Source organism: Talpa occidentalis, unplaced genomic scaffold, assembly GCF_014898055.3.
Source record: "Talpa occidentalis isolate TD23 unplaced genomic scaffold, MPIMG_talOcc4v2.1 talOcc4.17, whole genome shotgun sequence".
Classification (NCBI taxonomy): domain Eukaryota; kingdom Metazoa; phylum Chordata; class Mammalia; order Eulipotyphla; family Talpidae; genus Talpa; species Talpa occidentalis.
The window spans coordinates 17,697,924-17,722,155 of NW_023601754.1; the positions used below are offsets into that span (position 1 = coordinate 17,697,924).

Below are 24,232 nucleotides of genomic sequence, written 5' to 3' on the forward strand. Positions count from 1 at the left end.
TGGCTGAATGAAGGAAGAAACAGCTGAAACCCAAAGACAGGGCTGCTGGCAGGAGGGAAGGCACGGGTGGAGAAGAGGAGAGGCCTGACCTTCAGGGGCTGGGTGACAAACACGCTCTCCATGAAGGACACAGCCATGGAGATGAGCCACCGGAGGGAGCGGGCCCTCCCGTAGTGCAGGCCGTAGAGCATGGTGAAGAAGGCTGCCACACCGCTGGTGGCCGCCACCAAGAGCCAGCCCACCAGGACACACCACCAGGGCAGGCCTCGAGGGGGCCTGCTTGCCCAAGGGGAGCTGCAACAGAGGGTGAATATAGTCAGGTGGCACCTATGGGCTCAAATTCAAATCCCACTCTACCCCACTGGCTGTGTGAACTTGGCCTTGACCTCTCAGACCCTCAACTTCTTTCTGTATCTGTACCTACCTTGAAGGGCTGTCCTGTATTCTGCTTAGGATACATACATACTCTACTAAGGTCACATTCATTCAGTGCTTACTAGGAGCCAGTCCCACCTTGATTATACAGACTGGCTCTGTTACTCCTCACAACAAGCCTAGAAGATTGATACTACATAATTCTTAAAAAGCTATTATGAAAATTTCTCATCCTAAAAAAATCAGCAAGCACAACGAACCCTCATCAACTAGTTCCAACATCCACCCTCTCCTTCTCATATTTATCTATCCTCACCCTTTTGTTTTTTTCCTGGAATATGTAAAAATAATTTCCAGACTTAATATAGAAATCATCCCTAATGACTGCAGAGTAGATCTCAAAAATGGTTATTTTTCTTAATGAATTATAGTGCTGTGATCACACCTGAAACAATTATCAGTATTTCCTTAGAGTCCTTGAGTAACCTTTCTGTTCAAATTTCACTGCTTGTCTTACATGTGGTTTAAGCCTGAATCAGGAGGTAGGCATTAGTATCCCCATTTCACAGATCAGGAAGCTGCTCCTCAAAGAGGCTGAGGGATTTGTCCAAGGGCACAGGGACAGGAAAGAGCCCCTGTGAAAATGGCTATAAACTGTAAAGTAATGTACAAAGGGCCAAGCCTTCCTCCCTGATTTTGTACTGGAATCCTGAAGCCGCCCTGCTTGGGGAGAGCTGTGAACAATCTTTTAAGTGGCCCCAAATACCTTGTCCTCATGGCCCCCAGCTGTGGAGTCCAGTCAATACTCAGCAGAGTGGATTACCTGATGTGAACCAGGGGTGGAGTGTCCCCCTGTCCCCCCAGGCAGCCCTTCAGGGTCTGCAGCTGCCTGAGGGCCCGGATGTGGCTTTGGCTCTGGGAGAAGCCCTGATGGAGCCCCACCAGCCGCAGGAGCTGCTCCACATGCTCCAGCTGAAGGTAGAGACACCTCCTAAAGACACTGTCCTTCCAGGGGTCACTTAGGCCCTCCTCAGGGGTGACGAGTTGTCTTTTTTCTGGAGCATAAGAGAGAAAAAGAGCATCAGTTGATGAAGAGCGACAAAGCAGGCCACCTCAGTGCAATTGAGCAAAGGGGTCGCTCTCCCTCCTGCATAGATCACCCACGACGTTGATGTTGTTTTGGGAGTTGTTGGGTTCAGAGAGCGGGGTCCTTGGGTTCACTCCGGGAAAGGTTTCACCTTTCAGCAGCCTGCAGTGAGTTTCCCAGGGACAGGTTTGCTGAGAGAGAGGCCTGCATGGTCGTAGGCAGGCGTCCTTGAGGAGAGCTGCCTCTGCTGAGGGAGGTCAGTGACGCGAAACCTGCATGGTACAGGTCACAGGCAGGCAGGAAGGCTGCTGCCCTGCAGAGGGACAGAGTTGGCAAAGAGAAGCACCTGCATAGGCATAGATGGGCAGAAAGACTGCTGCCCCTGGTCAGTGCAGAGATTGTGCTGATACAGTCTTCCCTTAGGGAGGGGCTCACTGTGGTTTGTTTGTTGTTGACTTTGAATAAACTATGTAGAATTTGAAAGGGGACAGATTTTTACAATCACCCTCAATCTTCACATCTTTACCTCAGGTCTGTGCTCCTGACACCCCCTACAACAGTCTTATACCTGCTTGGGTCTTGTGCTTTGTGATCTAGGCATTGGGGCCTAAGGATCCTAGTTCCCATAGCTGGATTAATGGCTGTTAATTCCTTCTACCCCCCACATCCAGCTCTTGGCATTGTGTGAGCCAAGTTTCTGATCTTGTGGCGCCTCCTTTCCAGTTTTTCTATCCTTATCTTCCATCAATGTCAGGGCTTGAGGAGAGAAATCGGCTTTATTGCCAATCGGTTGGCAAAGAGGTAAATTCAAATCTACCTCTGCAATTAAGAAAGGAAATGAGGTAATGTAGGTTCTGGGAACTGGGGTTGAAAACAAAGAAGTAAAATTGTATGGGCTGAAAAGCAGGTTAGGGGTAAAGAAGTGTGGACTTGGCTGAAGTTCATTGGCTGGTCACAGGGAAGTTCATGCATGAAGAGAGATCAGAGGTATCTTTTCAGATAACTGGAGTTTTGCATTTCTGTTGGTGGGCCTTGTGCCTTGGGTCACCCTCCCTCTGCTTTCACAGATTCCTGCCGCCATTACTCAGTTCAGTGTTAGCTGTGTCTGTTTTGCTCAGGGGCGGGGTCATTTGCTGATACTGTCTGTAAAAGCAAATCTTGAAGAGAAGTTTAGTTATTTTTCTTCTCTCATACTTTAAGATCTGAAATCAATTGAACCACTTAGCCTTGGTTTTGTTGGGAACAGCTTGCTTGTGTCAGCACTTAGGACGTGCCAACCCATGAGAAACCTAAGGTTCAGAAAGATGGGGTACTAGGATAATGTAGCCAATTAGGACTTGAATGTTCCTCCTCTAGCCTTTTGTCAGGAACTTCTCAAAACTTCCTCACACAGAGGAGAAGAAAAAAAAAAATGTACCTTCCCCCTTGCTGCCACACTCACTAACCTTGTTTCAGCTCTAACCCCACCATCCATCACTTTCTGTCTGGTATACCTTAAAGCAAACCCTGTGCATAGTGTTATCAGCAGTTATCTTAATATGAATAATTCAGTTTGTTAAATTTGAACTCAAGTTTGTCTTGTGCCAAAGATGGTATGTCTTTTTGTGTGTTGTTTTTAACTTATTTTTTATTATGAAAAAGTGATCATTTATTAAAATAGAATGTTGAGCTAAGTTAGCATATGCCCATATTCAAATTACTAACTCATGGCCATGGGCCATGTTTCTCACCAGCTTTCTCCATGTGGGTTATTTTGAAGCAAATTCTAATCCCATGTCACTCACTGATTCTTTTAATCTGCTTCACAGAAGGTAAGGACTCTTTGAAAACAGAACCGTAATGGCATTATCAATTTTCAAATAAAAGTTAGCAATAATCCTTTTGTTGTAGAGCAACCCCAGCCACCCTCCCTTTGGTGGTGATGGGATTTGTCTTTCCCATTGTCTTGATGGCTTTAGTCTGGAGTGGGGGTGGGGTCCACAAAGCCTGTATGGGATTAGCTAAGGACATCATTTCCCCCTAACACTTTAATAGCATCCCGCAGGCAGTCACTGATCAGGTTTTCCCCCAATTAGCTCATAAATGTTTTCCTATGGTTGGCTTGTTCAAATTTCAACTTCCTGAAAAAAATTGTTTTTAAACAGGTAATTCTTCAGATTACACAGGTAATACTCATTACAGGGAAAAAACAAATGTGGACATTTCCCTTATTCCTCATCCTGCCTGTTCAGGGAAGCATGGCCTCTCCAGACAGAATGAGGCCTGAATCCCTGGGCCCTAGTGGTGGGACTGGTACCCACGGACACTTGCTCCTGGAGTACTAGGGACCTGGGTGTGGACCAGGGTTCACCTTTGCCAGGGGTGCATGAAAATGATTACAAAAGATGGCAAAGGGAGGGCCTCCAGTCCCTTGCTAGTCACCAGTGAGAAGTGAGTGAGAATGAGAAGATAGCACGAGAGGGTGGAGAATGGGTGGCCTCTCAGGCTTCCAGGCACGTTGGTAAAGGATCATGGCAAGGAAAACTCTGCCTCCCTCTGACTCAAGCCTCTTCCCTCTCCCTCTTGGACCACACTCACTGAAGCCTCAGCTGACAGTTCCAGCATCAACACCCTATGTTTTAAAGTGTCCTGGCAATGTTTCCAGCTATAATATCACTCACTGAATACCTGCTTTGTGTCAGGCTGGCATGTCTCATGATCTCATTCAATTGTTGGAACAAGTCAAGGAACTAGGTGGATCAGTATTTCCATGCTGTGGGGGTGGAACTCAAGGCTCAGAAAGGTTGTGCTGCTTGTCCAAAGTTACACAGATGCCATTGCAACTAGGAGAGTCCAGGGCCTAGCCAGCTCCATGTTTTCAAGGTCTAAAGTGTACACAATGAACGCCAAAGCCCCCTAGCTCAGGGCCAGTGTCCAGGAGAGGCATGAGCACAGCTCCTACAGGGTGACCATCGTGAGCACCCATGCCCAGCCCTTGGGGGGGGCAGTTCCTCCAGGGTGGCCAGAACACAGGGTCAGCACAGCCTGGCCAAGATGGCTTTGAGTGCTATAGTAAGGAGCTGAGACTGTCTTGAGACACTTACAACATTCAGTGTACATATATGTCACAAAAGTGACTGGTTAAAAATGCAGATTCCTGGTCTCATTCCAGAAAATTCAGAGGTGGGTCCAAGAGTTATGAGTTCACATTCCATCCTGTGCATCAGATGTGTGTTCTGAACAAGGTGTAGATAGTAACCAGCCTTGTATGTTAAATATGGCAGTATTCTTAACCCAGGATCCAATATGGCAGCCACAGCCACATGCAGCTATTTAAATTACATTGATGAAAACAATTTTTTTTTTCTGAACAAAGAAAGAAAAGAATCCTAAAACTTAAAAATCAGTTCCTCAGACACACTGGCCACCTTTCAAGTGCTTAGCAGCTCCATGTGGCCATTGGCTGCCATGTTGGGCAGTGCAGACAGGACATTCCCCTAGGGGAAGTTCTACTGGGCTGCCTGGTTCAGCCACTGGCAGCATTGATGTGGGTGGAAGATGGAAAGAAAAGGGGCAAGAGGGAGTCAGACTAATTCAAATGTTGCAAACAGAACTTAATAAACATGAAATAATGGCACTAAACTATCAGAATATTGTTTCAAAAGACTCTTGAGTTTAGATTTGCTACTCACTAAACAGGTTAGAGAGGTGATAAAGACACAGAAGTAACAAACTGAGACTCCTGGACTTACTTGAAAGAGAATGGAAGCAAATGCTCTTGAAAGAGTAACTTCTTCGCCCTGAGAATTCAATGTTATTTAATGTTTCTCTCTTGCCCATCCATCATCTGGTCTCCTGCCTTGCACATTTGGAAGAATATCTGATTCCACTTTGCACCCCCTAACACTTCACAGAAAAAGAAACAGAGACCTGGAGAACAGAAGTAACCTGTCCAAGCACACACAGCCTGTCAACAGCAGAGCCACTACCCAGAAAGGGCTGTACTGAGTGCTCCCAGTTATCGGTCTGGCCAATGCTCCTCTTGTTACATGTCGGAGAAGAAAATGACTCTTCGCTCTGTGCATTCCATAATAACCTCCTGTGCTGAGGTCATCCCAGGAATGTTTGTTGCTAGCAGATGAACTGTGTTCCCCAGCCAGGCACTAGGAGACAGCTGAGAAGAGGGCTGTCTCACAGAGTTCATGTCCCAGACTTTAAACAGCTCTTCACACAAGCTGTGTGAAAGTAAAGAAAGTTTAAGGGCTAAAGAGCACAAGACTGAAGACCCTGTGTGGGCTGCTCCCCGGAGGAAGGGGTGTTTCAGTCAAGACTGAAGGCTGAGTAGTCATTGGCCATGTGAGGAGCAGGGAAAGAACTTTCTAGCAAAAAGGACTGGGAGGTGTGAAAACCCTTTGTGGGAAGCTACTTGGGGTGGTGAGGAGAGTCGAGTGCCTGAAGTACAGAGGGAGAAGTGGCGAGTGTTGGCAGGAGGTGAGGGGGACCTTGGGAAGACTTCTTGACCCCTAAGTGTATAGACAAGGCCCTCAGTACTGTCTCTACCTGCCTTCTCCTTGCCTCTCTTGGCACAAATGTGTCAGAACTTACCTTTTTCTTGCACAGGCTTCACAGTGAGTGTTAAAGGGTCCTCCCTCAACTTGGCTTCCTCCAAGGACATCTGCTCTGCCATATTCTGCAGACAAACATCTTCCACCAAGGCCAGCAGTTGGTTGATGTCCATCATGTTTGTGGAGTCACTGTGCAGGGCAGGGGATGGCACCTTCAGGGCTTTGAACAGGGAACTGACGAGTCTCCACACATCCTGCAAGTCAGTCCAGGTGAGGTAAAGGAATGTGAGCCAGAAACACCCATCCTTGGGCCACTAAGGAGCAGAACACTGGGAAATTGGTCCAAGGGCCCAATTGGTGAAGGGACAGCAAAAGGGTCAGGAACATTCTCCCAGGGGCTGGACCATCATCTTGGCCCACTGATATGGGATGTTGCATCTCTCCAATCCTCTCTTTTGTCATCCATAAAATCCCTTTAGGATTTGAGCTGAGGCATTCCAGGCTGTTGGCCTCAAGGTGTGTCACAGTAGGTGCTCATATTTGCCTGTTGAGTGCTTCAGTTCCATAATGAAAGTGTATTATTTTCCACATAGTAGATGCCAAGGTAATGTGTGTGCTTGTGTGTTTCTGTATGTGTTGGGTGTGAATGTGCATGTATATATGCATGTGTGCATTATAGTTCATGAATCTTGGTGGCTGAGCTGTCAGTCAACATGGGGTTCCAGGCCCCAAATCCCTGCCTCCACTCCCATTCTGCTGGAGCACCCCCACACTGGCGAGGTTATCGACATACCTTGGTCACCGCTTCAGTTGTCAGAAGGTCATCTTCCACAGACTGCAGTGAGGGGACCAGGCTGTGGGGCCCTTGGACCAATTTCCCAGAGTTCTGCTCCTTAATGGCCCGAGGACGGGTGTTTCGAAAGATCTGAACTATCAGGAAGTTGATGGGGAACATGAGGAGAGAACTCTCCAGCCCAATCATCACTTCCTGCCAAGTGAATTCAATTTTACCTGAAGCAGAGGGAGGTGAAAATGTCAACAGGAGAGGCTGTCCCCAAGAGCCCAGTCCCCTCTACCCCTTCTAGAAGGTAGCTGTACAGTAAAGGGTTAACTGGCTTCCTTGGGGTGTCCTGCCTGGCGGGTGCACCTTGGGGTCTTAGGCCACACTCACCTTAGACAGTCTGTGCTAACCGTGTAATTTATGGCAGGGGCCCTGCCCAAATGGAATCTCTTTACCCTCTGGTGGGGCTGGAGGCCAAGGTCATCCATGCAGGGGGACAGCCATGAATATGACGAACTCCAGAAAAAACTCTGGACACCGAGCTCAGGGAAGTGTCTGTGGTTGGCAGCTCTCCATGCACGTTGTCACACACCATTGTCGGAAGTTGGCACTATCTGTCGCTCCCTTGGAGGGGACAACTGGAAAGGCCCTGGTCTCTCCTGGACCCTGTCCTTGCACCTCTTCCCTTTTCTGATTTTAATCTGCATTCTTTCTCTGCCGTTAAGTATGAGTATAATGGCGTTTCTGACTTCTGCATGACTGTCTAGTGAATGTTTGAGCCTAAAGGTGATCTTGGCACCTGTGAGTTGTGTGGCATTGTTGAGCCAGTGATGGTCATGTCTACCAGACACTGGCCCTGACTGCCATGGCAGAGGGAATTACCCAAGTCCATCTTTTGCTCAGCTGGGTCCTTGGGGACACCCCAGAACATGATGTTGGTCAGCATGGTGCAGAGCAGCAGGGAGAAGCAGCAGGACACCCTCTGGACGCGGGTGAAGTTGCTCCGAGCTGAGCAGCTGAAGATGGAGTACCAGATGTGTCCATCCTGGAAGCCCATGGAGGTCTTCATGAGAAACAGGTGGCTGTGGACAGGCAGGGAGAGAGGGACAGGTGTTTAGGGACACAGGCTCGAAGAGAGACTGGTCTCTTGGAACTGGTCCTGGGATGAGAGGGCGGGATTTAGTTCTATCATTCCTAACAGCAGTGTCACTTAGAGTGAATAATGGGGACTCTGGACAGAGCTGGGTTCAAATGCTGAGCTGCCCTTCTGACTGTGACCTGAGGCAACTTATTTTATTCTTTGCATCTCGGTTTACTCATATGTAAAAAGAGGTTAAGAACAAAACCTGCTTCACTGATTGCTAAAGGACTGAAGTGAGCATTTTCACAAAACATTTGGCAAAGAAACTGGCATACAGGTGAGTGTTCATTATCTGTGTCAGCAACGATTATTTTTTTTATAATTTCAATGCAGTAATGTAGCTAGAATTAGTTTTGCTATAATTTAACATAATTATAATTTGTTTTACCATAATTTTATTATAATTAGTTAGGCTATAATTTGTCATAATTAGAAGGAGAGTAGGTCTGTACCCGCATTTGTGTTTTAACCTCTCTTGGGGTCCAATCTTCCTGATTCTGACTTTACCCCCGCCCCCCGCCCCTTGAAGCCTGAGCTGCTCACACCTTGGAGCAGCTGGAAAGAAAAGTCACCTGAGTAAAGGCACCAGACTAAATGCCCACTGATTGGAGGAAGGTCCACAGCTGTGGGTCAGCCATTCTATGGAAACATGCAGCCAACAAGGAGAAGTTTGTCCCAAATATGCTCTTTTGGAAGGATATACCATGAAAGGCAAAAGGTGGGAATACATTTGGAGTCATGTGTCATTTTAAGATAGAAAATGAACACCAGTCTATAGTGATGTGTGTGTGCGCACATGTGTGTACATTTGTATCTGCTCCTATGTGTTTGGAGAGAGATGTAGAGGGATGCACCACAGGGAATGAGGTGGGAAGGCAAGTAAAGCAAAGGGAGCACATGCTGAGAGACCCATCTGGGGTGAAATGACAAGAAGACACCCCAGTGGCCAAACATTGAGTCGCCATTCAGATAAGCCTCTCATGTAAAATACATTATTTGGTGACGTTCATGAGAAAATACCTTATGAAGGTATTTCACCAGCTTGAAATAATTCTGTTTTGGAGGGTCCATGTCTGTCCAAGGACCATCATTCCCAGCAAGAAAAACTAGTCATTGAACATCGCACCCTCAAAGCTATGCCAGCCAGTAGCTAAAATGTGCTTTTACTGGGTCAAGATGCTACTTGCCTAGGGCCTCCCTGGTGGTGCAAAGGGTTAGGCACTGCACTATGAAGCAATCCGCAGCCTCTGCAGCACGAGTTCGATCCCCGGCCAGCCAGGGAGAAACCCACATGGTGCAGCAGACCTCTCCTCTCTCGCCTGCTGCTCCCCTCAGCAGTGTATTTCAGTCAATCTGCCTGTTCTGTTCCCCGCTGTCTGGTGAATCCTCTTACCACCACCACCACCACCACCCTGCATATCTGGCCTGTATCCCAGCTCTTGTATGCATAAATTAATAAATCTAACTGCCTATTTTAAAAAAGAAGATGCTACTTCCCTAGAAATAAAGTACAAAGTGAAAAACTATTTGCTTAAAAAGGAATAAAACAACCATACCGGAATTGTTTCCTGTCCTCCTCTGTGGCCACTGGAAACACTTTGTCAAGGACACATTCTCCGACATCAATGGACAGCCAGGAGTTGCAGAGGAAATACCACTTCCTGTCCCTCGCCAGGTCATGCACCAGCACCCGGCTCACGTACCTGGAGAAGGGACCACACTTTTGAGGACAAGATTGGGGGTGGGGAGGATGAGACTTCTTGAGACACCAGGAAGGAAACACCTTGCAAACCTGAGTGCCCTAAACAAGAGCCTCCAGAAAAAGAGATTTTTCTTCATTGCCCTTAAGTGCCTTAAGCAACACATCCCAGTCAGTGGATGAACATGGCCTGAATGTGTGGGGAGTTCAGCTAGTGTAGAGAGCCAGAGCTTGAAGGCTGCCATGGAAACCATGCTGAAGAGGGTGTAGTCTGAAACGGTTAGCTTTGGTGCAGAGCAGCCAACCCCAGGCCAGTGCCCAGATACAAGTGGGGAAAAAAGGCAAATTGTCTAAGTCAGGTGTTTCTGGAGAGGCACAGGAGGAAGTACATGCCTGATCCTTGTGGGCTTCCAGCCAGATGATAAGCCTGCCATCTCGGACTCAGCACTTTGTGGGTATCATCTAACCTGATTGGGTTTTGGACCCTGGGGAAAAAGTGAAATCATCTTGCCTCTGCCAGACCGTCAGATCCACTGGTTGGCGTTTTGCCCTGAAGAGAAATGATTCTGTCTTGGAGGGTCCATGAGCATTTACCACATGATGGAGATGATGCTGAGAAGCTCTCGCATTCAGGAAGGGCAGCCCCTTGGGCATGCAAGGCCTATATCTGCCACATGTCCTCCTGGGGTGGCTAAAATCCAGTGATTGATGGGTGTGGTGCCTAGGTATGATCAAAACCTGGGCCTCTCAACCCAACTGGAGACAACCCCAGAGCTCCCGGGGGTTCAGCCAAGAAGACACTGGGCTGCATCAAAACTCCTTTCCTCCTGCCATGCTGCCTCCTTCCCACCCTTCCCAGGGGCTGACCTCAGGCACTTGATAAACACCCTGCAGGCTCAGTCCCTCACAAAGTCAGTGTCCCAGCTTCCCCTAACCCTATAGGTTACTTAAGGTAGTAATCTTTAATTCCTTGGGTAAATCAAAGACAACAGTTTAATAGTTTTCTAAAGCTGTAGCCCCTGATTATGAGTGAGGAAACCACTCATCCAGGTCACTAGTTTTGGCCTCAGATTGGGGAGGAGCCTTGGATCTGAGCTTGCCCATTGTGTGACCTCGGGCATGTCGCTTATCTTCCCTGAGATTAGATCTTACCACCTGAAAAAAGAGGATCATAACAGGGCTTGTCCTCGAGGGACAAGCCAAGCACAGAAAGGCTTAGCTTGGCACACAGCAGCCTGCAACTGCTCTGAGCTCCTCTGCTGGGAAATCAGTTCAATGTCACATTTAGTCTCCTATTACTGAGTTTGTCTTCACTATAGACAGCCAGCCCTATTCTATAGATGGGAAAAGAGATGCTGCAAAAGTGGCACAGATGGGCTGGACCCTAGGGATGCAACTTGCATTCCTTCTTCTAGCTACTGCATTAGCTTATATGGCCCATGGGCTCATGGCCTCTCTGACCCTCAGTTTCCTCAACTATGAAATGGGGATCAATTCTATGTTTCTTGCAGAGGAATGGTTGGATCAGCAGAGAGCAAATGTACAGTGTCCAGCCCTGGGCCTGGAGCTTGGTAGGTCCTCATGGTTTGCCCTTCGCTGACTCACCAGGATGGCTGGTCCCCTGAGTTGTCATGCCACAGCCGCAGACTCCTCAGTTCTCCCAGGGGGAACAGGGTGGAGAGTAAGAAGACATCCACTCCTCCTCTCTCGAAAACTGGGGTGTTGGGATCTGACAGGTGGTGGGGCTCACTCTCTCCATCCTGCCCATAGAGGGTGACAGTCACCTAAAATGCAGAGACCAGGAGTGGCCATGTGGTAACTGATAAGCAGTGTTTCACTGAAAGTGTGTGAACACCAATGAAGACCAGTGATGTACATCCCTGTCACCTTCTTTTCCTATCTTGGGTTTGCCAGAGTTATTTTTCAGTTGTACAAAGATTTGGGGTGAATCTATCTGTGGTCACCCTGTTACATAAGCAGCCTGTTCGGCCACCATTTTGTTACCTACAGTTCTAAATCCTAAACAAGGTCAAAATGACCCATTCAGTTAGGTACAGAGCCCAACCCTGCAAGGTGGCTTTCAAATCAAACAAGATCACAAAGCTGGATCACGCTGGGAAGGCTATGCATCACAAGGTATGACTGGGAATGCCCGGGGTGGGGTGGGGGGCCTGATGACAGATGCATAACACGGACTCCAGACTTGTACATCAGGTGGTATGACTGGGAATGCTTGGGGGAGCCCAGGACCAATGTATAACAAAGGACCCCAGAAGCTGATCAGTGGAACATCTTGTTGATAAGATTAAAACCATGGCTGGGGAACTAGGGGGTAATCTCAATGACAATACCAAGTCGTCTTATCCAGCAGATAAGAAGTGCCTGGAGGGCAGACTCACAACCCCGATCTACATTCTTCCCCTTTCTTTAATCTCCTTCCCCTTTCCTTTTGCTCCTCCCCCTTACAACAGATATTGTGTATCAATAAAAAAAGCCAGGATCTTGCTCTTCAGCAGCATCCTGCATTATGCAGCCTGCCCCACAACTCCCATTTCTTTATCAGTGTGTATCTTTTTTTTTTAAGATTTATTTTATTTATGCATACAAGAGCTAAGGTGCAGGCCAGAGGTGCAGGGGGTGAGCGGATTCACCAGAGAGAGAGTGGGGAGCTGAACAGGCAGATCTACTGAAATACACTGCTGAGGGGAGCAGCGGGTGAGACAGGAGAGGGCTGCTGCGCCATGTGTGTCAGCAACCAGGCCAGGGATGGAACTCCTGTTGCAGTGGCTGCTGATGGCTTCATAGTGCTGACACTTAGCCCCTTGTGCCACCAGGGAGGCTGTCATTTAACTTTTTAAGTATTGGGGCTTAGGAGGTAATTTTATGACCAAAAGATTCCCTGCTCTAAAAAACAAAAGAGGGGCATCCCTGGTAGTGCAAGGGGTTAAGATACGACCTATGAAGCTGTCTGCAGCCACTGCAGCACGAGTTCAGTCCCTGGCTAGGAGCTACCACTTGGTGCAGCAGACCTCTCCTGACTCTCCAGCTGCTCCCCTCAGCAGTGTATTTCAGTCAGACTGACTGTTCTGTACCCCACTCTGGTGAATTCTCTCACCCCCTGCACCTCTAGCCTGTACCCCAGTTCTTGTATACATAAATAAATAAATCTTTATTTTAAAAAAGGAAAAAAAATAAATAAAAAGCAAAAGAGGGGGAAAAAACCTATAATACAAATCCTCTGGGTAAAGCAAGTCGACAGTATACTGGTTAGTGCTTTGCTGGGTGGGGCATATGGATTGAATGAGGGGTCCTGTGGGGCCAGATACCTTTGAGGAAGTGGCTGCCCCCCTCCGGTGTCCGGTGTAGACTGTCACCAGGTAGTGGTACTGAGCAAAGGGATCATTGTCCCCCAGCACTGTGACCTTCACCTGCACAGAAGGACGCTGTTAGGCCCACGAGGTGGATTCCTCTTTGCTACAGCAGCTAAGAGTAGACCAGGCATTCATGACAGTTCAAAGAGGAAGCAAAATTATGCATATTATGTATTCATTCTACCAGGTGAGAACAAGTAAGAACAAAACACTTTAAAGAAATACAACAGTCAGGAGCGGTTGAGCGCTGGGTTGCGAAGCTGCCCGCAGCCTCTGTATTCGATCCCCGGCTGCTCCCCGGCCACTGGAGGAGGGTCCCACATGGCGCGCAGACCTCTCCTGCAGCCCGCTGCTCCCCTCAGCAGTGTACTTCGAATTCTCTCACCCTCCCGCGCTTCTGACTGTACCCAGTGCATGTATAAACAAAACAAACATAAATAAATAAGTAAAACATGCGTCTATATAAAAAAAAAAAAATTAAGAAATACAACAGTCATTCATTATTAAGTATGACCAAAAGTAGTGAACTTGAAAATGAGCTTTGTTTTAAACTGAGAATGTTCAGTGTTTGATCTGGTAAATGCCACAAACTTTGTTCATTTATGATTTCTGATAACATTGGTAACCAGATTGTGCCTCTCTGGGACTTTAATTTAATGGAGGTAGTTTAGCAAAAAGAAAAAAAATAGCCACAGTTGGTCAGAGGCTCCTGTGTGTTCAGTGATGCCTGAACTCTCAATGTGGGGTTTGTCACCCTAGTTGCCAAGGTGTCATTGTCAGGGATGAAAAAGCCAAATTTCCCATGCACTCCTGGGGAGGCAATATCCAGTGACAGAGTGTAATCAAAGTCTGGGTGCCTCAACCTGTAACAGGGTGGTCCCCAGAAAAGGGGGAGTTTCCCTGCCCCACCCAAGGGAGGGTATGGCAGAACCCATTTAAAATAGACAGGTTTGCGGGGTTTGGGCTGCCCCTCTCTCTGTCCTATAACAAACCCACCTTGGGACAGTGCCAGAGCTCCCCAAGGGTCAACTGACCCTCAGGGGGCTGCATTCTAGCTGACTACTCCCTCTCCCTTCTGCCTCCTCCCCTCCCTTCTCAGGGGCTAATCTGAGGCAGTCCCTAGTAAACACCCTAAGACTCAATTCGTCTTAAAGTGACTTCCAGAGAACCAGATACAGCTGAGGCATTACTCTTTGGCTGAATCAAAGACAGTAGTATAAAAATGCTGAAACCGTTACTAAGTTTGGTACCATCTTAACTTTCTGAGTTATGTTGATGTGTGTGGAGAGGGTGGAAATTGCAGACTGTTCCAGAACTTTGTGACAGTGCATCTTTGGCTGTGTTTATATGCTTAGTTGGACATTCACCCGTATTTACTGGAGGCTCATTATGTATCAGACTTGGTGCATACTTAATAATTACAACTTGGTCGTTGCAATTTGTCATGCAAATTTGACCTAGGTCAGGGGCATGTCTTATATTCAGGCCCGTCTGGGTTTGACTTCTGACTCCTGGGGCTCCAGAAGCCTTGCTCTCTCTGAACCTCTGTGAGATGATAGAGGTACTAAGTAGTAAATGGTGAACTCAGCAGGCTAGGGTTGTCTAAAACCTGCATGCTCTGAAGACAGGATTGGGTGTTAAGCAACTCCTGGAAGACAACCTTTAAGTCCTTGGAATATCCTGCAGGATAAGAATGTCTGAACACCTGGGCCTCAGGTGGCTCCAGGTATTCTAGGCTAACAGTGTGATTTTTACTGAGGGCTTTGCACCACACGGTGTCAGTTTGACCTGGGTGGAAGTGGTAGGGGATGGTAGAGACTGAAGAACTAAAGTTAATCGGGTGGGTTATGTTAAAACTAAGTATGTTTATAATTATACCTGTGTCACTGACCCCAATTTAAACCCTTGGACACCAAGGCTCGGGTAGCGCCCCCGGTTGGCAGTCCTTTGCCTGTATTGTCACATGTCATTGCTAGGAGAACCAATCTGTCCATTGGGCTCCAGTGGGAGAGGATGCTGGAAACTCTCCCGGTCTCCTGGACCCTCCCCTTGGCTGATTTTAGCTGGTATCCTTTCACCATATTAAACCAGAATCATGAGTGTAACAGCTTTTCTGAGTTCTGTGTGCCCTTCTAGCAAATCTTTGAACTTGACGGTGGTCTTGAGGACCCTCAATATGATACCCTCCTTTTAGGGCTGCTGTGAGCATTAAATGGGTGACATCAGTAAGTGGTCAGTATCATAATCCTTCTGATAATTTGATAAAAAGGACATTTTACAGACAAAGAGGCATCAAGGGTCCAGCTAGCCTGAGATGACCCCAGGGGTCAAAGCCTGGATTAGCAGCTGGTCTCTAGGCTCCCTACCTGAATGCATTCCCTGGAGTCCTTCCATGGGGACAACCCTGTCCTCCCTTCTGTCCCCTGGGACTGAGCAGCCTCACCTTGGCCTGATCCTGAGTATCCTTTCTCCGTGCCCAGATTACCACCAGCACATAGACCACACAAAGGCAGCCCACAGTGGTCACCACCACGGGGTTCTCCTCGAAGGTGGTGAAGAGCTCGGCGGTCTTGCGGACGTCAACAGCATTGGGCATCACCAGGAATGTACTTCCAAAGAAGGTGAGGTGGTTGCATAGGCAGTGTGTCTGGGATGGAGTGGTCCGTGGCCCCACCTGCAAAACCAGAAAGGTCCTGGTGGAAATGCTGGGAACTTATCCCCAGCTTGCTCAGCCCATGTGAGGAAAATGAGGAGGAATAGACATTGTTCTGGGGAGAGACCGGGAGACTGCTAGGAGGCCAGTTTGGGGCTTTTTATTTAATTGAAAATAAATTTTAAAATACAGAGAATATTATCTATAACCTCTTTGCACCCACTGTATGTGACAACCATGCCCATCTTACCAGTCTGCTGTATTTTTTTAAGATGAGAAATATTCCAGGTAAAACTGAAGTTCTCTCTGTCCCCTGACTCCATAAACAGTCATTGTCTCAATTTGACATGCATCATTCTGGTATATTCTCCCACCTGATGCTCGTTCTCTGGACAGATATATCAATATATTGAGGGTTAACTCTAGTCTGGGCAGTGGACTAGGTGTTGTCAGGAACCCCCGGGTCACTGCCTCAATTTGCCAGGGACTTTCCCAGTTTTCAAGCTGAATGTCCAGAACCCTGGGGGTCTCTCAGGCCAGGATGAGCTGGGGCTGTTGGTCATCTTACACTGAAGAGGAAAAGAAGGCCAAGACCAGGGCACAATGCAAGAAAGGGGAACAATAGATGTTTAAATCCTAAGTTGGTGTCTCAGCACGGGGAAAGTGTTCTCTAAAATTTACCCTCTTAGAAGGAAGGGATAATACCAAACATGTTCTATGAAGCCAACATTACACTAATACCAAAACCGAACAAGAACAACACACAAAGAAAAATCTCTAATAAACACTGATGCAAAATCTTCGATAAAATTTAAGGTATCAGAATCCAACAATGTATCCATAAGATAATTCACCACGACCAAGTAGGATTTATTCCAGGGACACAAGGACGGTTCAATATCCAAAAATCAATCAATATAAAGATAAACTCATGCACTTTGCAGCAACATGGATGGAGCTGGAAGGGATCATGCTCAGCGAAATAAGCCAGAAAGAAAAAGAAGAACACCGGATGGTCTCACTCATAGCAGGAATCTAGAAAACCTAAATAAGGGACCAGGAAAAAGACTAGTTATAATAAAGTAAAAATCAAAATCAACAAGCAACTATAAACCAGAAACACACTATGGGGGGCGTGAATGGGAGGAGGGATTAGGGTCAAAACAAGGGGGGTGGAAATTGTATGGGGAATATAACCAAGATGAAAATGCATACATTGTGCAAAAAAGAAAAATGATGTAAAAAAATATAAAATTAAATAAAATTTAAAAAAAATTACCCTCTTAGATCTGGGCATCTGGCACCCCTGTCCTTGGCTCCTGTTTTGGAGGGCCCACTCTGGCCTTCTTCAGGTTGTGCCCCTCTGCACAAGGTCTGGAGTGAGGGGGCTAAGGAGATGTGCCCACCATGGCACCTACTACCAAGGCAAGACTATGCCAAGGCCCTGCGTGACCCTGAGAATGAGTCTCCTTGAATTTTGTGCTCTAGGTGCCTTACTTGCCTTATTAGACAAAGTCTCAGCCCTGGGATCCCCAATTCTGGACCTGTGATTTGGAGATCTGGGTCCAGAATTCTGTACTTGCAGGGCTTGCATAGCCTGATACCTCAGGATCCTGCTGCCATGGAGAACTGGCCCCTGGTATACCCCCACCACACCGGGCAAGAGAGTGGCAAGACATGGTTATTGGGGATGTGGGGGTGGCTGGAACTTGAACACTTGGGCAGTGAGGTTGGAGAAGGGAGGAGACAGGAAACTACCAGGATAGGGATCCCATAGGCGCTCTTCATTCATCCCCTGCATTAGGGGCAGGCCTTCGGGAAAGCTTTGGACCAGCTTCCAATCACCCCAGGGCCTTTGGGTGGAGAAAGATTTGATCCAACCCATTATCCACTCCACCTTTCCATTCCAGGGTCCAAGGGAGGTGAAGAAGTGGGAGGAGCAGTGCACGCTGGCCGGAGAGACTTTTCTAACCATTGCCTGCCTGGGAGGAAGAAGCCCTGCAGCCCCAACAGGTGACGCTTGTCTCCCTCTCTGCCTCCTTTAATGAGTCACCCAGTGAAAGGCTGACACACCTCCATCCCACCCCCAGGCATGGCGCCAGCTGTTTATCGACAGATTTCACATGGGGTTCAGTTCTGCATTTGCCCTGTTGCTCGTCTCACTGTTTCCCAGTCCTAGTCAACATCTGGCATGCAGCTGTGAGGCTTATGTGGACACCTGGCACCCCTAGAAGGGGTGAGGTTAGTTTCAGAGAAGAAACCCAAGCAGGTACCAGTTACAAGGTCACCTCAGTGCTGAGAACTCAGGGCCAGGTGAGGTACACCTAACACCCTCATCTTTTGGGGTCGTCACAAAGATCCAGAAGGCAGTGGCTTCCCCACCTTTCTAGCACCAGACCCCTTTGAGCATTGGAAATGGATCTGAGGAACCCCTCACAACAGTAGTTGCACCTTTAGTATCCTTCGAGAGAATACATAAGTTAGAGTACAGATTTTCAGACCACACCACACCCCATAACAATTTTGCCTTTACCCTGATAATGTCTGCAGTTCATGGATTTAGAGCTTTTGTTAGCCGTGTAGAGAATTCAGTGGTGAGATTCTGTCCAAACTTGATGGTCCCATTACTTAAGTTTCCTCAGTGACCTTGTGTATCTATGTCCAGTCAGGCATCTCTGGTTCACATTTCGGTCAATGTCAGACCACATGTACACAGCTGGTCCCCCCAGGCTGTCACATAAAGCCCAGGTGTGTGGTGGGCTGTACTACCTAGGTTTATGTGATTACACTCGATGAAGTCACATAGCAATGAAATCACCCCACGAAGCATCTTCAGAATATAACCCTGTGTATGGCTGTACCTACATCTTTAGCTTAGCCTTGCCTCTCTATCAATAATGAATGTCAATCACACAGTACTAGACTAATATTTGATCTATGACACACTTCTACACATGACCTCTGTACGTCCCACATTGGTGTATGTGTGTACTGGTGGTTTATCAATGAAAACCCATAACTCTACTCAGAAGCTCGGAAGAGCAAGGAACACAGCACCTGGTACAGAATAAAGGACTAGCTGTGAGTTCATTTCCTTGGAAATGACACCCTGGTGCCTCACCCGCCCAAAGTCACAGGGCTTCCGGTTACTCGTGCATTTGCTCAATGGTCATTTGTTCCATTGGTGAGCAGGGCACACTGCTCCTGTGTTGAGGGGCCCCCAGCTACATGCACTTAAGTAAATAGAAGCCCAGCCCTCTGCCTAGGGTCACAAGGAGTCAGGCCAGTGTGCTCTGAGAGCTTAGAGTAGGAGGTCTGGCTTCCCCCAGGTGTTGAGAAGATTTTTCTCGAGGAAGTGATGCTTGTGGTAGGATCTGAAGGAGTTAACTAGACTGGGCGGAAGGGCATTCAGGTGCAAGGATGTGCATGTGCAAAGGCCCATGGAGGACACCCCAGAGTCACTGAAAGGGGGCTCTAAGTGAGCTGGATACACAAAACCATGTTGTTCTTTCCTTCACTCTCCTCACCTGGCACCCAGAGTTGTTCCAAGTCCCCTGGATTTCATCCCAGAACACGCAATGGGACAGGAAGGTGGTGATGCCAACTGTGAGATCTCTGCTGCCGTTCAGCTCCAAATCAGACTCCGGGACCACAGTCAGATAGTAGACACCTTCTCCAAACTGCAGGTCCTCTAGGCTCAGGATCCATGTGGATGACCATTCTGCAGGAAGGGACCTGTGTTTGCCTGATGCTTCAGTGAGACTGGAGATAACATCATAGGACCCTGATGGCCTCCCCCATGTCTTACAAGTACTTTCTCCCCTGAGACCAGGAACCTAGAAGAGGAGACATCCCAGGTCCGTGTGCAGAGCATGCTGCCAGGTCAGACCCATGAGGACTCAAATTCTTACTTTCCCTTCTTGGCTGTGTGCTGTGTGACTTTGGACCAGTTGCTTAACCCCTCTGGTCTTGTCTGGAAAGTAGAAGTTTCAATACTTCCCAACCCCAGAGTTTTCATGGGGATTGCCATAAGGTCAGTTCTCCAAGCTTCTTCAGGGCATATAATAAATGCTCATCTAATGTTGCTAAGCAACAACAACAAAAATAAGCCCTAAAGCTTCTGATTCTGAAATTTTAAGCTCCCTTCCCCACCCCACCCTAAATCCACTCAAGAAACTGGCCTGGTGACAGAGCTACCTGGATCAGCTGTTGGTGGAAGGCGAACTTTGGCGTCAAAGCTGGACTCATTGGGGTGGTAGCCAAAGCCCAGGCTAAGCACGAGAGGGACATCTGGTCTCCAGTGCAGATGGATCCCCAAAGCTGCCCCTGTGGATGTCAGGTTCACCCACAAAGCTTCGGGTCGGGTCAGGTTCAACACAGCTGGTTCACTGTGCCCTTCTGAAAGCCGAGGCAGGAGGATCTGTCACCAGAGACAAACCACAGGTGTGCTCGGATGAGAATGCCGGTATCAGGGCTGCTGTGTGGAGCTGGGTAGCACCTGGAGCTGGCCCCAGAATGACGTGGGTATTCTCGGGCTGCTGTGACAAATGCTGGCAGTCCTGGCGGCTTACAACACATATCAGTTGTCTTACAGTCCTGGAGGTCAGAAGTACAAAATCAGCCCCAGAGAGCTAATGATGACAGGGCTGACTCTTTCTGGAGGTTCCAGGGAGAATCCACTTTCTTGCCTTTCCCAGGATGCTGCCTGCCTGGCTTAGTCATGGCCCCTTCCTCACATCACCCCTATTTCTTGCTTCTGTCATCATACTGCCTTCTCCCCTCTGTACTCAGTTCCCCCTCTGCCTGCTTGTTTGGGGACCTTGTGATGACAGGAGTCTGCCCAGATCATCCAGGATTTCTCCCCATCTCAAGAGCCTTAACTTAATCACACTGGCAAATCACATTTGCCCTGACAGGTGACCTGGATGAGTACATGGTCACTTTTGTGGACCATTAGTCAGCCTAACATGTTCATCAAGCAGTGCACCCTGGCTTAAGGGTGCATCTGCACAGACAGATATACCAAAGTGCTGTGTCATGCTACATGGCATTGATGGTAGTGGCGGTCAGTAAGTGTAAGTGAGGGCACAGGCCATAGAGGCAGAGAGATGTCAGTGTGGACCTTGATTCTGCCCCATATGAGCTCTGGGACTGTGTGACAATTAACAAACCACTCTGAGCCTCTGTTTCCTTGTCATCAATGGAATGCAGACCCATAGAGAGTAGGAAAGATGTTACCATGTACAAAAAGCTTGACCCAGGACTGGATACACAGCAGCACTCACAGATTAGCTGATGTCTCCTTCCCTTTTTAAAAACATCTTGATTGATGCCCATCATACACTGTTTACTTAATGCTCCTGACCTTCAAGAAAAGATGTCGGACTCTGTCACCCAACTCCCCCTCTAGGGACAACCTGCTGTCAGTCACAGGATGTGATGAGCTCTTAGATCTCAGCTCCTTCAGGGTCTTTCTTGCCTCCCTAGAGGGCACAGCCTTCCTGGGGCTCCTGCCTTCCTGAGCAAGCAGAGAGATGAAAGGCCCAGGCACATTGGCCTGCAGTGGGCCACTTGGTCTCATGTGTACTATGCAAGTTTAAGTTATAGAAGTGACTGAGTGATGGCACGAGGAGATCAGTACTGTGAAAGAGGTTGTGACTGACAGTTCCTGTGAGGAAGGGGCCACCCTCTATGCAGGGTGTCAGGAGAAGTACCTGGTCAGGAAGCAGAAGCAGGTACAGTAGAAAGCCAGGCCAGAACCTTTATATTGGGATTTCCAGAGGCAAGGCAAGGCAGGGCCAAGTAAACAGTTTAGGTTTGGTCAGTTTGAATAATTCCAGTGGGCTTCTGACTCTAGGGGTGGTCTCTAGTGGCCGGGAACCCTGGATGGTTTTAGGGCAGGGAAATAGAAGCATGGTGCATGAGAGTAAGATATAGGAGTGGGTTGGGGGGGCTGCACTGGGGGTTGGTTGGTCTGCACGTGAATCATGTGCCCTGTTTGAACTCTTTGCTATCTCTAAGAATTGGCCTACCCTGGAGCCACAACCTCTCCCCAGCCAGCAAGATTTTAAAAATATCAAAACGTCATAAATAACAGAAAATAAACACATGCAGTTACTAAAAACCTGATGGCTAAACTTTGCTGCAGATTGAGGCTCTGTGTGACTTCTCCTTCTGCCCGGCCCTGTCTTCACTCGACTCAGATATTGAACTCTAGTGTATACCTCACACTGAACCTTCTTTCTCTGCCTGCTTCCAGAAAACCCAACCCTTGCCATATTTCCCCTAGTAACCCTGGCAGCTCTTTCCTTTCCTCCAAGTTATAGGCTCACCAACAGGCAGCTGCATTTGACCCCAAACCTGCTTCTGTCCACTGTGATTCTGAAGGTCCACTTTAATACTATTTCAGAGTGATAGAAAGTGACAATGTGATAAGAATGATTTGCATAAAAACTTGAGTGCTTTGAGAAGCAGGTGAGTTTTTAAAAATTGTTATTGAATTAGTCATCGATGAGAATGGTAGAAAAAAGTCATTAAAATTTGAAAAGAATCTCACTTACATTGCACCATGGGAGTGCTTATGGTTTTGCTTAACTTTAAAGAAAAATCTAGCTGGACATTTTAGAGGCTGTACTTTGGTGAAAACTCATGTAGTGAAGATAATTAAGACTCCAGGCAACAGACACAAAGGAACTTTTAAGTTGTACACCCACAGATTAGCAATGATGTGCATTTAGAATCTTAAGTTAAAATATGATTTTCATTGCAGCACTATTTATAAAATAGCTTAAGTGCCCAAGGACAGATGAGTGGATAAAGAAAATGGAGTCTATATACTTAATGGAATACTGCTCATAAAAAGATGAAATCTGGCCATTTGCAAAAATATGGATGGAATGAGAGGGAATTATGCTAAGAGACATAGTCAGAAGAAGAAAGACAAATACTGGATCATTTCACTCATATGCAGAATATGAGTGAAAACAAAGCAAAGGAACATACAAAAACAAACCCTAGCAATCAGATTGCAGAACTGAGGCTACCAGAGGAGGGGACCCAAGGGACTGTGGTGGGGGATTATGGGAAAGAGGTATGTCTTTAATTTTTTTTTTTACTTTAATTTTTTTAAAGATTTATTTATGCATACAAGAGCTGGGATGTAGGCCAGAGGTGCCAGGGGTGAGAAGATTCACCAGAGACAGAGTGGGGAGCAAACAGGCAGATCTACTGAAATACACTGCTGAGGGGAGCAGCAGGCGAGACAGGAGAGGTCTGCTGCACCATGTGGGTTATCTCCCTGGCTGGGGATTGAACTCAGGCCAAATTGGCTGGTGATAACTTGATAGCGCTGAGACTTTAACACCAGTGCCACTAGGGAGGTCCAGTATGACTTTTAATTTAAAAGATGTTCTACTACACTGCTGGTGGGAATGCAAACTGGTCCAACCACTATGGTAAACTATATGGAGGTTCCTCAAACTACTAAAAAATGGAGCTTCCACACGATCCAGCAATTCCACCCCTAGATATCTACCCAAAGAACACAAACACATTAATTCAAAAGGATACCTGCACCCCTTGTTCATTGCAGCACTTTTTACAATAGCTAAGCTATGGAAACAACCCAAATGCCCAAAAATAGATGACTGGATCAAGAAGATATGGTACATATACACCATGGAATATTACTTAGCTATCAAAAAAGGTAAACTCATGCTTTTTGCAGCAACATGGATGGGACTGGAAGGGCTTATGCACAGTGAAATAAGTCAGAAGGAAAAAGAAAAATACCAGATGGTTTCACTTATAGGAGGGATGTAGAGGAAATAAACAAGATATCAGGGGAAAAAACTAATTATAATAAATTAAAAATGAAAATCAACAGGCAACTATAAATCAGAGATATTCTGTAGGGGAGGGGGAGGAAGAAGGATCAAAACAGGGGTGGGAAGAACACAGGGAACTACAGTGATGGGACATGGGTGAACTGGTGGTAGGAATTCCACAGGGACTACACCTGAGAGGAGAAAGCATACATTGTACAAAAATGAAAAATGATGTAAAATATATATATATACACATATATATATATGTTTCATCGAATATTCTTATGACGGGGGAAATAAAATACAATATTTAAGGTAGGGTGAGAATCATTTTTAATGATTCTCCTCTCTCATACATGTTTTCATAACTGATCAACTTCTGGAACCAACCAAGTTGAAGAAGAAATTCAGAAGCCATCTCGCCAGTGGCAGCTAGTAACACGTACCTCAACATTCTCCAACATGTTCTTCACAGGGACACGCTGTCCACTAGGGCTGGTCAGACAGAGGGCACCAATGGTTCCACTGACGTCAAAGTGATTTTGGGCTGGGAAAGGGCTCTTTGGGAAGCTCATCATCTGAAACCAAAAATAAGAAGTGCTGGCACAGCTTCTTGAGGGCTGTGAACCGGAGCACTTGCCCTGAAAGGTGAATGGGGCCCTCTTTGAACTATAGCTGCTGACTAGCATGTGTCTGCCCATTGGGGATGTGGCCTCAGAAAACTGGGTTTGTCACAGCTGAGCAGTTACTGGACT

At 47.2% G+C, this 24,232-nt stretch overlaps 1 protein-coding gene across 1 annotated transcript in view; it reads right to left on the reverse strand.

Moving 5' to 3' along the window:
- Positions 1–24,232, reverse strand: part of LOC119249116 (polycystic kidney disease protein 1-like 2) — an 85,446-nt gene that overhangs the window by 23,382 nt on the left and 37,832 nt on the right. Inside the window, exons 21-32 of the mRNA XM_037516217.1 lie at positions 23,924–24,055; positions 19,849–20,071; positions 19,179–19,372; positions 15,442–15,672; positions 12,954–13,055; positions 11,233–11,411; positions 9,485–9,631; positions 7,670–7,869; positions 6,800–7,017; positions 6,047–6,260; positions 1,199–1,430; positions 90–294 (exon numbers count right to left, since the gene is read on the reverse strand). Coding sequence (XP_037372114.1) covers positions 90–294; positions 1,199–1,430; positions 6,047–6,260; positions 6,800–7,017; positions 7,670–7,869; positions 9,485–9,631; positions 11,233–11,411; positions 12,954–13,055; positions 15,442–15,672; positions 19,179–19,372; positions 19,849–20,071; positions 23,924–24,055 — 2,277 coding nt within the window. The remainder of the gene's footprint in view (positions 1–89; positions 295–1,198; positions 1,431–6,046; positions 6,261–6,799; positions 7,018–7,669; positions 7,870–9,484; positions 9,632–11,232; positions 11,412–12,953; positions 13,056–15,441; positions 15,673–19,178; positions 19,373–19,848; positions 20,072–23,923; positions 24,056–24,232) is intronic.